The following is a 13,448-nucleotide window of genomic DNA, read 5'->3' as shown; positions in this document are numbered from 1 at the left end:
CAGAGGTAGCTCTACAGCTCCTGGATAGGTGTCTTTTCATAAAGGCACTGCTTGAACATTAAACAGCTTTGAATGTTTAACCTCAAAAAGAAAGTGCTCATTTCTAAGTGGTTGCTGTAGACAGAAGTAAGAGTACAACAGTAAACACTACTGGCCATAATAAATTTTTTTCCATAAACACATATCTTCACTATAAATTATAGCATATGTATTTGAATATCTTACTGCTGCTGGTGCTGTAGAGAAATTTGAAGCTATGTCATTTTAACCTTTTCCTATAAAAATATTGATGGTGGAACAGCATTAAGATAAGGTTTTTTGGGCAAGGATATTTCAGGCAGTGATGGGCAAGAGCAGCTCTGAAAATAGTTCAATCAAATTGATGTGAAAGTTGCCAGTCAAGAACAGAGGCTTGTCAGCAATTCATTTATGGTGGGCTCTGAAGAGTCAAATGAAGTGCTTTTTTGCCCACAGACCTGCAGAAGCTCTGGGTAGGACTGGGACACCAACTGCCTACAGTCTGAGCAGTGTGCAGGTACCTGCAGATTGGCCCTGCAATCACTCCCAGGCCTCTGTCACACAGGAAGAACTAATGAGATGGGGGAATTTCTCAGATTTCTTTCTACTTAGATAGCAGTTCATTTATTCAAACTTCTGGAAGGTAAGTTCATGCAGAGCAACCTTACTTAAATTTTTTCATTGTGAATAGTGCCATTGCTTCAGTGAAGGCCTGTTTCAAAATGAGAGCTGTTTAAAGGTCAGACATAGTTTATAGCATCATTATTCTCTTCATGTGCTCATTCTTTGGGAAGTACATTCAGACACCTGATTGTTGAAAAAATATTTTTGCAAGGCAAAAGCTCTTTTTCTACGTGCTAGAAGTGTTAGTTTTGAATTTGAGCAAAATGTGCTATTTTACTAAGGCTGCAGAGCGATATGTCAAAAACCAGATAAGATTAGTATTTTTTGTGCACTCTGATTTGATAAAGCCCATTTTCCTTTTGGAGGTACCTTTCTTGGCCTCCTGCCCCTATTCCTCAAACAAAAGTCTTTAGCTACCCATAGCTTACTAGCTTAAGTGCACTTTCAAAATGGTAATTTAAGAGCCCTGTATAGCCAAAATAGCTCTGTTCCGGAACGACTCACAGCATGGTCTTTAAAACAGAACACCCAGCCACTAAACTGTTCTGTGTCACCTCAAAACATCTGCTGGAAAACAAGGCTATAATAGATACATTGTTCTCAGATCCTTTTTTCTTTTTTTTGTTAAGTCCTATTAAGTAGCCAGTATTTTATTTCAGTAAAATAGGGCCCTTTTCTCTTGAAGGAGGAAAAACTTTCCTTCTACAAGGATAATTCTGCATGCGTGCGTGCCAGTTCTTTCCTTTACATCTTTTCTTTTAGAGTTTCCAGTTAAGAACTATTCTCTCTCAATCAGGAGCTGTTTACTCCTCTTGGATGTTTCTTTCCCACCGTGCATATGGCTCCCTCCTTCACTCCCCTTCCCTGTGGTCCCAGTGCTGCCTCACTGCCTAAGAAAGGGCAGTGTTCACACGGGGGGCTGTGGTGCACTTTCCCTTTGCTCTTTGCGCTGGCACGCAAAATGTTTGCTGCTCTTTGGGTTCTGCTCTGCATCCACAGCTCTCAAAACAAGTGACATGCATTCTTTCTACAAACATAACCTCTTTTGTGGTCCATGGGACCACACTGTCCTATGGGGAGATGTCCAGATCAGCTGGGTATTTACGCTACAGCATTGGCTTCCCTCCATGGTTCCCCTTCCCTCTTTCCTCAAAGGCAGTGTGTATAACAAGATAAAGTATGCTTAATCTACAAGAAAGATTGGTAGTTGCTTTTAGGTCTACAGGTCTAGAAATCTAGAAGATAAAAATAGAAACTATAGGTAGCTTTGAGATTCAGAGAGCTCATGACCCGAGAGGAGCCTTTGGAGGTAGTTGGCTGAGAAGGAGTCTCCTGAGGCCTTTCTTTTTATTCATCCTTTGATCAAGAGTGCTTGCCTCTGAAATGGCAAAGTTTAAAGACTGCCTACAAAAGCATCTGCTATGAGCCTAGTATGGCTGTATCTGTAGGCAAACTGGAAACAACATTTCCTCTGCCAGATGAACTTTCAGACAGTTATATTTTGATCATAGTGGGGAAAGAAAAAAGGAACACTGAGTTATGAAAAACACCTTTATTAAAATAATAATAAAAAAAATTCAAGTTAACTGCATTCCATTTAAAGTATAGCCCATAATACTGACCTACCAGTCAGGTTTAAAATAAATAGCAAGCAAAATAATTTGATGTAATTTGATGAGTAATAATTTTACTTTAATTCACATAATCATGTAAACTCTTCCTCTTTCAAAACAAGTGACTACTGACTTCTTAAATTTAGATGTGGGAATCTTTCAAACATGTAATGAAATAAAAGCATTTCATAAGGAAGGCAACACATTCCTCTAATTATAACTTATATGGAAAATGTTACGATTCTTAAAATCATATTTTGTATTTAATAATGAAATTTGTGTGTGGAAATATATATTGCAGGTCTGCCATTATAGCACATAAAATATTGATGTTTTTTATGAGTTCTGATGAATTTGGGGAGGAACAAAAAACACACAAAGCAGCATAAGATGCTGCAGTTAAATATTCCTTGCCTTTTGGTCTTTCATTATTTTACAAGAATTAGATCCTCACAGAGTTGCGTATCCTTGTAGGAGAACCAGTCTCTTCAAAAGACTTGAACCTAATTGTGTGCATTGCAAGGCAGTCCAATGGCATAAATTGATGTTTTCATGTGCTTTCTTTCAAAATAGCTGTAGTGGTATTTGTAGCAAAAGACGACTTTAGTTTAGTTTATATCCAACTTCTGTCTGATATGTGGACATGCTGAGATTTTCTTGCCTTTTCAATCTGGGATTCCCAATAAAACAACTGTAGGGTCAACCTCATGTTTTTTGTCTCCACCTTTATTTTGTATACCCACAAAGTTTTATAGGGTGGAACTGGAGCTGTGGCACCAAACAATGTGCAAGATTTCAGAGGCACCTGTAGTCACTTGAACTGCATTTTCTTTGTGCTTCTATCTTGACAACAAATTCTCTTTGCCTAGGTGGCATTCTTTTCCTGGTATTTGCTCCTGTGCCTAAATATGTGAATTTATTCACTGGTTCCTTGGGAAATGGTTCTTCTAGTGAAGAAAGCCAACATGGATCCAGTCTCACACCTGGCTCAGCAGGGTGTCATTTTAGATGCTGGAGTTTCCCTCCTGGCTCTGTTTAGTGACTGATGTTACCAACCATATGTGGTCACTTGAGGTTCATGACTTAGTGCTTTGCTCTTCCCCTGGCCATCTTGAGAAGGAAGGGAGAGAGCAGGGGTTGGAGCCCACTGTTATTTCATGGTCCCCTGCTCATGGCTGCTGCGGGAAGGGCATGGGAGTCTGTGTAGTGTCTCTGCATGCTTGCTGACTAGTAGGATTACTCATTCTCCTTTAATTTCATTTTAGGGGAGAATCTCCCCCTTGGACTTGTGCTGGAGTCTTTTTACAATCCCTCCCCCTTCACATGCTGCTGCCTGTGTGATCTCTACACCTGGATGCCTTGGGAATGGCCTCTTGCTCCATTTTCCTTCTATATGACAGACTGAAACTGCTTCAGTTACCAATCCTTATCACTGGAAAATGAAAATTGCCTTTAAGTGAATACACTTAAAGGTCCCTTAGGTTTTTCTATTGCCACTGTAGAAAAAGTAAATATATATATATAGATGAACAGCTTCAAAATGTGGCATATCAACTAAATTATAGAGACATTTGTCCATAATATCTTGCTGTGAAAATTTCCAAAGAATGCAGTCCAGATCTCATCCTTTCTGTAGCCAGAGTTGCACTTATTTTCTTAGCACTGTTTTTGTTCCCAAAATGTGTGTTTATTAGAAATAGGTAACAGAAAGCAAGGTCATGTTGTGCCAAAGGATTCTTCTAAATGTGATGTGTTTTTGCTTCAGGAACTTTAGCTGTACAAATATTTCTGTGGGTTTGGGAAGGGAACTAGTTGTTTCCTCTGAGGTATCACTACAAGTATTTTGAGGCTAAATCCTTGTCTCTGCTGGGACACTGGTGCCTGGCTGGGATACAGGTGAGCTTGGCACTTGAAGCCCAGATCCTGACCAGACAGAAAGACTGCACACAGGGAGGACAGGCCAGGACAATGGCAGAACAAATTACTAATGACACCTAAAGGAAGAAAAGCAATCTGGAAAGCATCACTGTTTGTTCGTGATTTGACTGCCATGATTACAAAACATCAGAATTCATGAAGTTTTCACTGACTGCTTGACAAAGCAGGATCCAACCCGACAGTATAGGGGCTGTTCTTTTGATCCTTGATATTGCAGTGAACTGAGAGGGAGAGATTAATTCTAACTAATAAGTGAGAGGTATTATCATTAAAAAACCCCTTTAAATGGCTCTGCAGAAGAGTGACCTCTTTTAGGTTCCCCTGTTTTCACACTGGGCCCTGAGCATGCACAAATGGAACTATTCCAGTGAGGAGAGAGCATGGCACCATTCTCCTCCCTGAGAGCCCTGGGCTGGTAACAGCAGAGCTGTTCCTTGTCCTGTGCAAGGCTAGGCTGACAGACAGATGCCCCCCCTGGGGAGAAGTGTGATCTGCAGAAACATCAGAAAGCTGGTGACCTGGTCAGTGAAGACCTGTACAACTTCCCTGTAAGAAATTCAGAACAGTCCCCCAGCGTAATGCGAGGGGTTTTCCTCCCTGTTCTCCTTCAAACTGTCACTTATCTCTCGTATGATAAAGGTGATTTCCAGCCTGACAGAGGTATAAAGCCCACAGAAGGTATATAGATTTATACAGTTACCTTCCCTGTGTTGCAGTGTTTATTTTCACATTGTTTGCTTTCAAAGAGCTCATCAAAGCATGATCCCAGTGAGGGAAAGCCAAAGCTTTTCTCCCTGGGAAGACAAAAAATATCCTCAGCACTGCTGCAGCCTATGACATTTAGGAGTAGGTATCTTTCCTTGTGAGTTACCCGTACAAACAAATACCTGAATGAATGGGGCCCATGGCTCTTTAGTTATCTATGGGAATGGCTCATGTTCCAGTTCAAGGGCAGATTTACAGCCCAGCTGGAGCTCAGCAGTTTAGCTGCCAACAATCCCAGGAAAATGAAGCAAAAGACATCCTCTGAGATGACTGGAAGATACTGGTAAGGGAATCTAAAGAAAAAATGTCACCACATGTGTTTCACTTCTTTGACATATAAAAAGAGAGGGTTTATTTCTGTGCTAGCAAAACTGGCAATACAATTAGCTTTGCTATTACACAAGCTCTACATGAAAAAAGTGTGCTTGCCTGTGAAACATTTTGTGTCATAATCCATCATCTCTCCCTTATTTTTATTTGGTTTTGTGACCTGATCTGAAAGTCTTTGTTATGGATACAGAGAACTTGCTGCATAAAAGAATAAACAAACCGAGTAGGAAGACACAGATCCCAAGGGATTTGTAGATGGAAGAAAATGTTGACCTTATTCAATCTATTTCATATGATGAATATTGTGGTATAGAAAAAGTGAACAAACATAGATATTTGCACTTGGAACAGATAAAATATATATGTGTTGATTTATGGTTTAAAAAGTCTTTTGAGAACATATATCAGATTGAATGTAATAAACACTCACTCCAGAACAGAATTTCCATTGTCATTTGGCGACTTACACAACACATTGCAATTATTCCCCTGGTTTAGAAATGCAGGAAGAGCCCAGGAAGCTTTGCCATTGTAGCTGAATGTACAAATGGTCCTAGATCATTTCAGAGGGTAAACTAAACAGCTCAATTAAGTCTAACTCACAATAAATTATTGATCTGTGTAAGTTTACTCTGCAAAATGAAATAGGAACAATCCTATTATTTGTTAAAACTGTATCTTCAGTATGATTTGAAAGCCTTGGGAATTCTGTATGTAGAGAGAAGATAAAAATTTATTTGGGGAAGGAGAAAAGGTGGGGGAATGGTTTTAACTGTAGGAAACACTATGGAGAACTCTGTTCCTGTCAGAAAATACTGAATCCACACCAATTACTGTTAAGGAAAGCTACATACCCCTTCTAGGACTTAATTTTCGTCCATTAATTTTCATCTATTGATTTTCATGCTACCTGCATAATACAAGTAAGAATTCAGAACAGTAAATGAGTTGTATTACCTGTCTATGCTGAGGTGCTAAAACCAATTTTCTGTAAAAGCAGTATGCCTTTGATCTATCCCTTTTGTACTGCCAGAAATAGGAATGCACATATGAGATGGGGAGACTGAAATAGGACGTGGAACGGATAGTTCTGAGGCTTTTGAGCATAGGAGTATTTCACAGGATAAAGACCACTCTTCCATTACTAAATCAAATAAGTCAACCTATGCAACTATGAGAAGGAGCTGGAATAACATTTTAGGAAAATAAAATCTAGTGCTGCTTGATTTACATAAGGGGAAAGACACGAGCAGATAAAGGGAAAGATACAAATTCACCATTAGAATTTAAAATTTCTGTGGCAACTGAACTACCTAATGGTTTATAATTGTAGAAAAAAACATGATGCATTGATGGATTCAACCTGCAGGTTTTTGTAGGCTGGTGAAGTGACATGTGACCATATTAAGGAGCTGAATATATCTGAATGTTGCTGAAAACAACTGCAACTGCTGCACAGAATGGGGTTACTAAGCCACTTCCAAATAAAACAGAAGTGGCTTACTGATTTACAGAAATATTAACATCTTCTCTGATCTCTGAAGCTACACAGAATTCACTGACACTGTGGCTCACTTTTCTGTACCACTAGAACACTGGGCAGGCTTGGCTTTCTCTGAGCCAGAGCCATTAGTCCCAACTAATGAATGATCCTAACAAAGGGAGTGGGTGCCTCCACTGTCAGTAAATAAGGCATACAATGTTTCAGCCCAACACCTTTTATTTCAGATCTCAAGAATGCAGTTGTGGTAGTTTTGAAGTAAGTTCCCGTGTACCTTCTTATAAACCTTTTACCTCCTAAATCTCATAGGATTGCTCTAGCCAGCACACTGAGCTAGCCATTAAGCAATTCCATTTTGGAATATACCATTAAAGTGAAAAGAGAAATGCTGCCCTTTGTTCAGCTTTAGTCCTGAAGCCATGGTTGGCACAGTTGGGTTGGCTTTGTAACTGTGACTGATACCAGGGTTCTCATCCTCTGCAGAACCTCTGGGTTTTGGGAAAAACTTGCTATTTTACATTTCATTCAGATTGATGGGAGCACCATCAAGCAATACGAAAATTTACTTCTAGCCTAATAAAGATTTCTATCTGATTTGCATCAGAGAGTATAATACAAATAAGGCCATTTAAATTAAGTGCTAGTCTCCAGAAGCTTCTTTCCTTCATTCTGATTGTTTATTTTTTTTTATTGTTACTTCTTTAGAGTGTCTAATTCTGAAAAAATAGAATTTTCACTGAATTCACCATTAAGTCACAAAGTATCCACCTAAATATTCTAAAATCTTCAAATTAAATCAGGAAAGCAAGCAAAAGGCTTTAATTTCAAAATGTGCATGTATTCTCAAGTATGTGTAACTGTTTATAAGAATGGTCCATAGTTCCTGAAAGATCAACTGAATTTTCCACAGCTGAGGACCAGACTGCTAATTTGCTAATTTTCTTCCTGAGAATAGGTACAGCACTTGACACTCATCATTGTGCTGTCTTTACTTACTGAAATGAAAAGTAGATACCAATGAAAAATTGCCTGTCCTGAGATGTGGAAGCTGGAGCTGCTGTGCCAGAAGCTGGCACTGCTGTTGATGCTGCCTCACCAGCTGGCCCTGTCAGAGCTTTATCAACAGAGAAGGGGCTAGAAAGGTTCCAAACCTCACTGGTCTTCCATGCACCACCTAAAATATTTATTAGCAACATGAATGCTGCAATTTTACTTAAAAGACTCACTGAGCCAGGCATAACCTCTCCTTTCAGCACAGACCATTTAAGGGACCTTTGAAGACATGCACTGTGACAGCTGTACATTGAAGCAGCTTGCCAAAGAGAGAGCTTATTTTTAACATTGTTTGCCTCTAATTAACCAGAGACTTTTGGTACCACCTTCCACATTCCCAGATCCACAGGTACTTGGGAAAAAGGGCCATGTAACAAAAACTTGCACGCCATAATTCAGGTTATGTTAGCAAGGAAGGAGCATGAGGCATACATGCTGTTACAGGGACAGAGCAGTAATGCACAGCTTAAAGTAACAGAGAGCTTCAGGACTACTACTCCAACTAAACCAGAAAACTATTTTGGAGATGAAGGAGAAGAATGTTTGAAGTACAAAAATTGTATTTATTATTTTTTTTTAAAACCTGAACCCCAAACTGACCAGAGCCTGCTCACACAGCAGACCTAAAGATCCAGTTCTAAAGCTGGGCACGAATGAAACCTGTCTCCAGAGTCACTAAAGACAGAAAACAGATTTTTGAATGTAGCCACCAAAGTAAATTCTTCTATCTTTACACAGTTTACTGCAAAAGCAAATTCTGTAAGCTGGGATTTAGGAGTGCTTCTCGTTCAAGTGAGCAGTGCCAAGATCTGGACAAAAACCAAGTGGCAGATTTCTCCTAAGCTGGTTGTCAGCTGCAAGGTTAAAGCTCTCTGCACAGGAAGCACAGCTGAGGAGGGATCATTTCAAGCGCCTGGAACAAACTCCCACAAGAAGTGATAAACACTTTAAATGTAATTTTCTTTTCCTGACACACTTTGGCCTTGTTTTTGCCAACAAAAATAGCACATATATGTATCTATATATATGGAATTAGAATAACAAACTGCATTTGATAGTGAGCCCTTGCTTATTGAAATCTGGGACAGTGTTCACATGCAACAACTACAATGAACACCATAGTAAATATATTTATTGACTCAGCAAAATTAGAAATTTATAGCAGTATTGTGGAGTAGATTACAAACAACACTTAGATAATTAAATAACACTATTATTACTTTTTGATAACATGGTCTAGATCAAGCATATTATTCTTGTGATACTTTTAAGGAATAGGTCAACTGCATTTCTTATACAGATGTTCTGAAAAACAATCAAGTTGGGGAAAGGGCATTGTGTTTAGTGTAAAACTAACATTCAACACTGAAAAACAGTGCAAAAAGCACTACTGAAAAATTTACAGTAAGCCAGTAATTCTCACAGTTGGCTAATAAACCCACAAGAAATGTTTTCATATTTTGAGTGTGTTAGGCCTTGTTTTGAAGTCATATTATTGCTTCACCAGTAGCTGTTTCCAGAGAGGAGGTTTCTAAAGACAGAGACCTCCACCTATAAAAAGAATTTGTTATGTTCTTTGATAAGTAATGATAATTCTCCAGAATTATCATTACCAGATTCTTTAAACTGCTAAACTGCCCCTACTTAATGGAATTGTTAAAAATGGTATTTAAAATATGTGCTGATACAAGTTAAGAGCTGTTTTGTGAGTATGACTTGGGTTCTTCCCAAACATAACAGTCAGAGCAGTTACAATAAAAAGTGCAGAAGAAAATTAAAGATTTCAGTTTTACAGTTTGAAACTGACTGTGTTGGCAAGCAATTTTCTCTTAACCTTAAAAGAAAAGTTAAATTACTGTACCAGAAACTTGTACTGAAGGTATCTTCCAGTACATCTTTCGACCATAATGCAAAGACTGCACAAATCAAATGACTTTGCTAAAATAAAAGGGTAAGAACTAGAAGTAGTTCTCTTACACTAAGGCTCTTTGTCTGTGGTCCTGAAAGGCTCTGCTCTTTTGAATTTTGTTAAATAAAGATATTCTGGCTTTCAAGAACATAACTCCTAAAGACAGACTTGACCTTTTCTTAGAGCTATTGCCCTGCTTACCATATCAGAAACTTACATATAAGAACTTGAAAATGCTATACTTTTCAGCCAGTTCTGTCATATACCATAGCTAGTACTGCAATAAAAATGCAATAATAGTGAAACTGACCTCCACCAAAAACACAGTAGGTTTTAAGTTTTATTTCTGAAATGCTGATATACACCGTATTAATTACAGATTTTTTTTAAAAGTTATCATATTAATGAAATGGGTGAAAGTTTTAATATAATGACAAAATTAAAGATATGAAGATATCTGAATGTTGTAACAATTCTCTGTTGTCACATTTCCATCCAGGTAATGGTGTTATGGTGTTTCAATTTTATTTCTGGCCAAGCTGGGACAGCTAAACATGAAGAGAAACAAGTCATTAGATTTCTAATCTTATTCTTTCAGTCAAACAAACATCCAGATCATACAGCAAATATTTCTGTCATATATGCTTTGTTTGTCTCTGAGAACCAAATGTCTTCTGGTGATAGAATATTTAATTCATAACCTCAGAGGAGAAGGCCTGAGCTTCAAATTTTTATGAATGTATCTCATGAAGCAAAGGTACAGTGTACACAGTCAAGACAAAAAAACCATTAATTAAGCTGAATGAGGAGGTAAAAGTCATCAAGTACTATCTGTCTCCTTCAAGTGCAACCAGAATTAATGTAGTTCTTTAAAATATAGTTTGGAATAACAACTTATTCTCATCTTAGTAGGACATAAAACCATGGGAGGTGACAGCTACTGAAGGGCTGCTATTTGCTGACCACCATGAATAATTTTTATTTTGTATTCATATTGGAATTCTATAGAGAAGTAATGATGTTTTTAACAGCACAAAAGACAGAGTTTAGTACAGGTATGGACATCAAGCTCCCATCAGGCCACTACTTTTATATCTATATATCTGTAGATATTTATAAACCAGGTCAAAAGTGTAAACATCTTGTAACTTGAAAAAGCTGCAAGAAAACCCTAGAAAGAGATACTGTTTGTGAAAGTTCCAAGAACTGGACAATTTTTTTCAGTAGGATTAAGACAATTATTATGAACTTGTTTACCTGCATCACCTGTGTGAACTCACATTCATAACAGGCCTTCAACAGCTAATTAAAAATAATGACATCAAAACCCCACTTCAAGCAAATAAAAATAAAATTGGTAACATGCATTAATCTTTCACAGATTAATTTGAGGTTTTTTTGGTAAAAATCCATGGAGATGTAGAGTTATATAAATCAACTTACAGATAAAGAGTAATAAATATTATAGAGGTTATCAAAGTTATCTACCTGTTTTATAAACTGTGTGGCATTAAAAAGTTCACTGCAGCCATACAGGACATGTTTGCCTTGTTTACCCTAAAAAAGAAAAGTCCATAGGAAATCAATTGTTTAACAGTATAGTAGAGGATTAACAAGCAATAATTTTAAAAGCATCTACAAAGGGAAATTACAGGATCTACTAAACTCTTTTGCACACAACAGTATGATAGCCTCCTCTTGGAGGCTCCCTATGCCTTGCCATTTTGATGACACATTTTCAGCGTGTTGAATTGAACTTGGACAATAGATTTATTTTAAGGGACAATCTACCTCAATGACAGTATAAATATTTGCTTTTTGACATTGTGAGGTAGTCTATTCTAGCACAGAATTACAAATAATTAGATTTGAAGGTTTCTCTTAATTCTTCTACAAAAAAATCCTGGAATGTCAAAGCTGAATGAACATTGCTTCCTGTTTCAGAAAGTTTTCAAATACTTTCTCTGTGCTTTCAGGAGCAAACTGGCAAAACAGATAGTGCTTAGAAAAATAAAGCCATGAATAAAATCTCTGTGGTATCTCCTTGCAAGAACAGAGCTGTTGATTTTTCTCTTTTTTATTCTGGAGGAAGACTGATTGAATTTGAGAATAATTAATAAGCTACATCTGTGGAAACAACAGATGCTGAAAGTCTACCACATGGAAAAGCAAATTTTGTTGGATAAGACTGTAAGTGTCACCTGGGAGAGGCACACAGGTTTCCAGGTGGTGGGAGGGAGAATAAAGGTTTTCATTAACCCTCCTCTTTTTTTCAAGAGCCATGGGCTAAGCAGAATAAAGGTGAGGGAGTCTTCCCCCTTGGGAGGTCATCTCCCACTGCTCAAGTACACAGTCTGAGTGGAGAAACATACAGCAAACTTCAGCTGTGACACTGTAGTCACAATTGTGACAACTGTGATGAAAAACCTCTGTTCACAGGCTCCAGAAGAAGAAAGAGTATTTTCAACTTCCAACTCTCCATAAGATCTAACATTACCATTTCCATAGTTTTCAGTTTCTTCTGTTTGACAAATGACCTCCTGTTTGCCCTCTTATTCCTGTCAAACTTCTGCTTCCTGACACTTTGTATGAAGTGCTGAGTGTTTAATTTGTCATCACACCAGTGCCCTGTATATACACATACACAGCAAACCTCAGCTCTGTCAGCATGCAGTTACAATTAGGGAAGTGAACTAACCTCTAGGGGTTCAGATGTTTTTTTTTTGTAATAGGAAGTAACACATAGTCATCCTCTTGGGCATCTTTTGGATTGATAGAGTAGCTGAAGAGGCTTTGGGTAGACTAAGGAGCAAGCTAAACGTTTGCCAATACACTCTGCCACACTCAGATGCTTCAGTGAATTTGTTATTGAGGACAGTGATGAGTGCAAAGCCAAATCTAAATGATTTCTTTAATTTACATTTCTCTTCCTATCCTTTCCTCTATCCAGACCACTCTGTTTCAAAATGGCTGCCTGTCAGAGGGAGAAACTCAGCACACACATTCTGACTTTGCATTCTTCAAAATTTACCTGGACATCAAACTCTCATGTGCTTTGCAGAACAACTGGTTTTCAATGACTAATGCTCCATATCTACTCTTATGTGTGAAAAGCCTCTATCCAGTCTACCAGAGGGCAGGAAAACTGTACCATGAACAAGGTTAAGATCAGGAACAAAGAATGGTATTCTGCTGCTGTTAAATAATTTATTACCTTCTTTGGAATTTTACTAAGGTTACTTTGGCATTTTTTTTAAATTCCTGGAAAGTGCTTGAATATGACTCCTGCCTCCAAGGAACTGTAATGATTTAGTTATTTTTCTCCATCCACTGATTTTTGGTATACATCTGTTCTGCTAGTCTGGCCAGTTGGAACCAGAGAAATTAAATCTGTTACACCAGCATTACATAGTTGATTATGTATTTTCTTACTTGAGCATATGACACCTTTTATGATTTCTACACAGAATTAAATGATGCAGTTCAACAAGAATGAGCTTCTACTAACTCAGTAGGGAAAACTTCTAACTGTGGGTAAGTAATAAATGCTTAGATATTGGTGCCAATCTGATATTTGCTTTAACAGATAGTATAATATTTGCATTATGTTGGTTTCTGAAACAACATACTTTATGCACAACTAAGATTGTCATACAATAAAATGGTGTTATCTCATATTACAAAACTGCATACAAAA

The 13,448-nt window shown here is 37.8% G+C and overlaps 1 protein-coding gene and 1 long non-coding RNA gene across 4 annotated transcripts in view; one reads left to right on the top strand and one right to left on the bottom strand.

Annotated features, from left to right (window-relative positions):
• Window positions 1–13,448, top strand: part of LOC143694374 (uncharacterized) — a 50,756-nt gene that overhangs the window by 26,449 nt on the left and 10,859 nt on the right. The window contains exon 3 of one of the 3 annotated variants that reach the window (XR_013182838.1): window positions 13,219–13,285. The exons of the other annotated variants lie outside the window; for them this stretch is intronic. This is a non-coding gene — a long non-coding RNA (uncharacterized LOC143694374). Of the gene's footprint in view, window positions 1–13,218; window positions 13,286–13,448 lie in introns of those variants that run through there. 3 annotated transcript variants of the gene reach the window in all.
• Window positions 8,953–13,448, bottom strand: part of SCFD1 (sec1 family domain containing 1) — a 50,728-nt gene continuing 46,232 nt past the window's right edge. The window contains exons 24-25 of the mRNA XM_054634488.2: window positions 11,240–11,308; window positions 8,953–10,299 (exon numbers count right to left, since the gene is read on the bottom strand). Coding sequence (XP_054490463.2) covers window positions 10,276–10,299; window positions 11,240–11,308 — 93 coding nt within the window. The 3' untranslated portion in view covers window positions 8,953–10,275. The remainder of the gene's footprint in view (window positions 10,300–11,239; window positions 11,309–13,448) is intronic.

The sequence above is a fragment of the Agelaius phoeniceus genome, chromosome 6 (assembly GCF_051311805.1).
Source record: "Agelaius phoeniceus isolate bAgePho1 chromosome 6, bAgePho1.hap1, whole genome shotgun sequence".
Taxonomy (NCBI): domain Eukaryota; kingdom Metazoa; phylum Chordata; class Aves; order Passeriformes; family Icteridae; genus Agelaius; species Agelaius phoeniceus.
The sequence above is the reverse complement of the archived record's forward strand: the minus strand, read 5'-3'. Positions and strand labels throughout refer to the sequence as shown.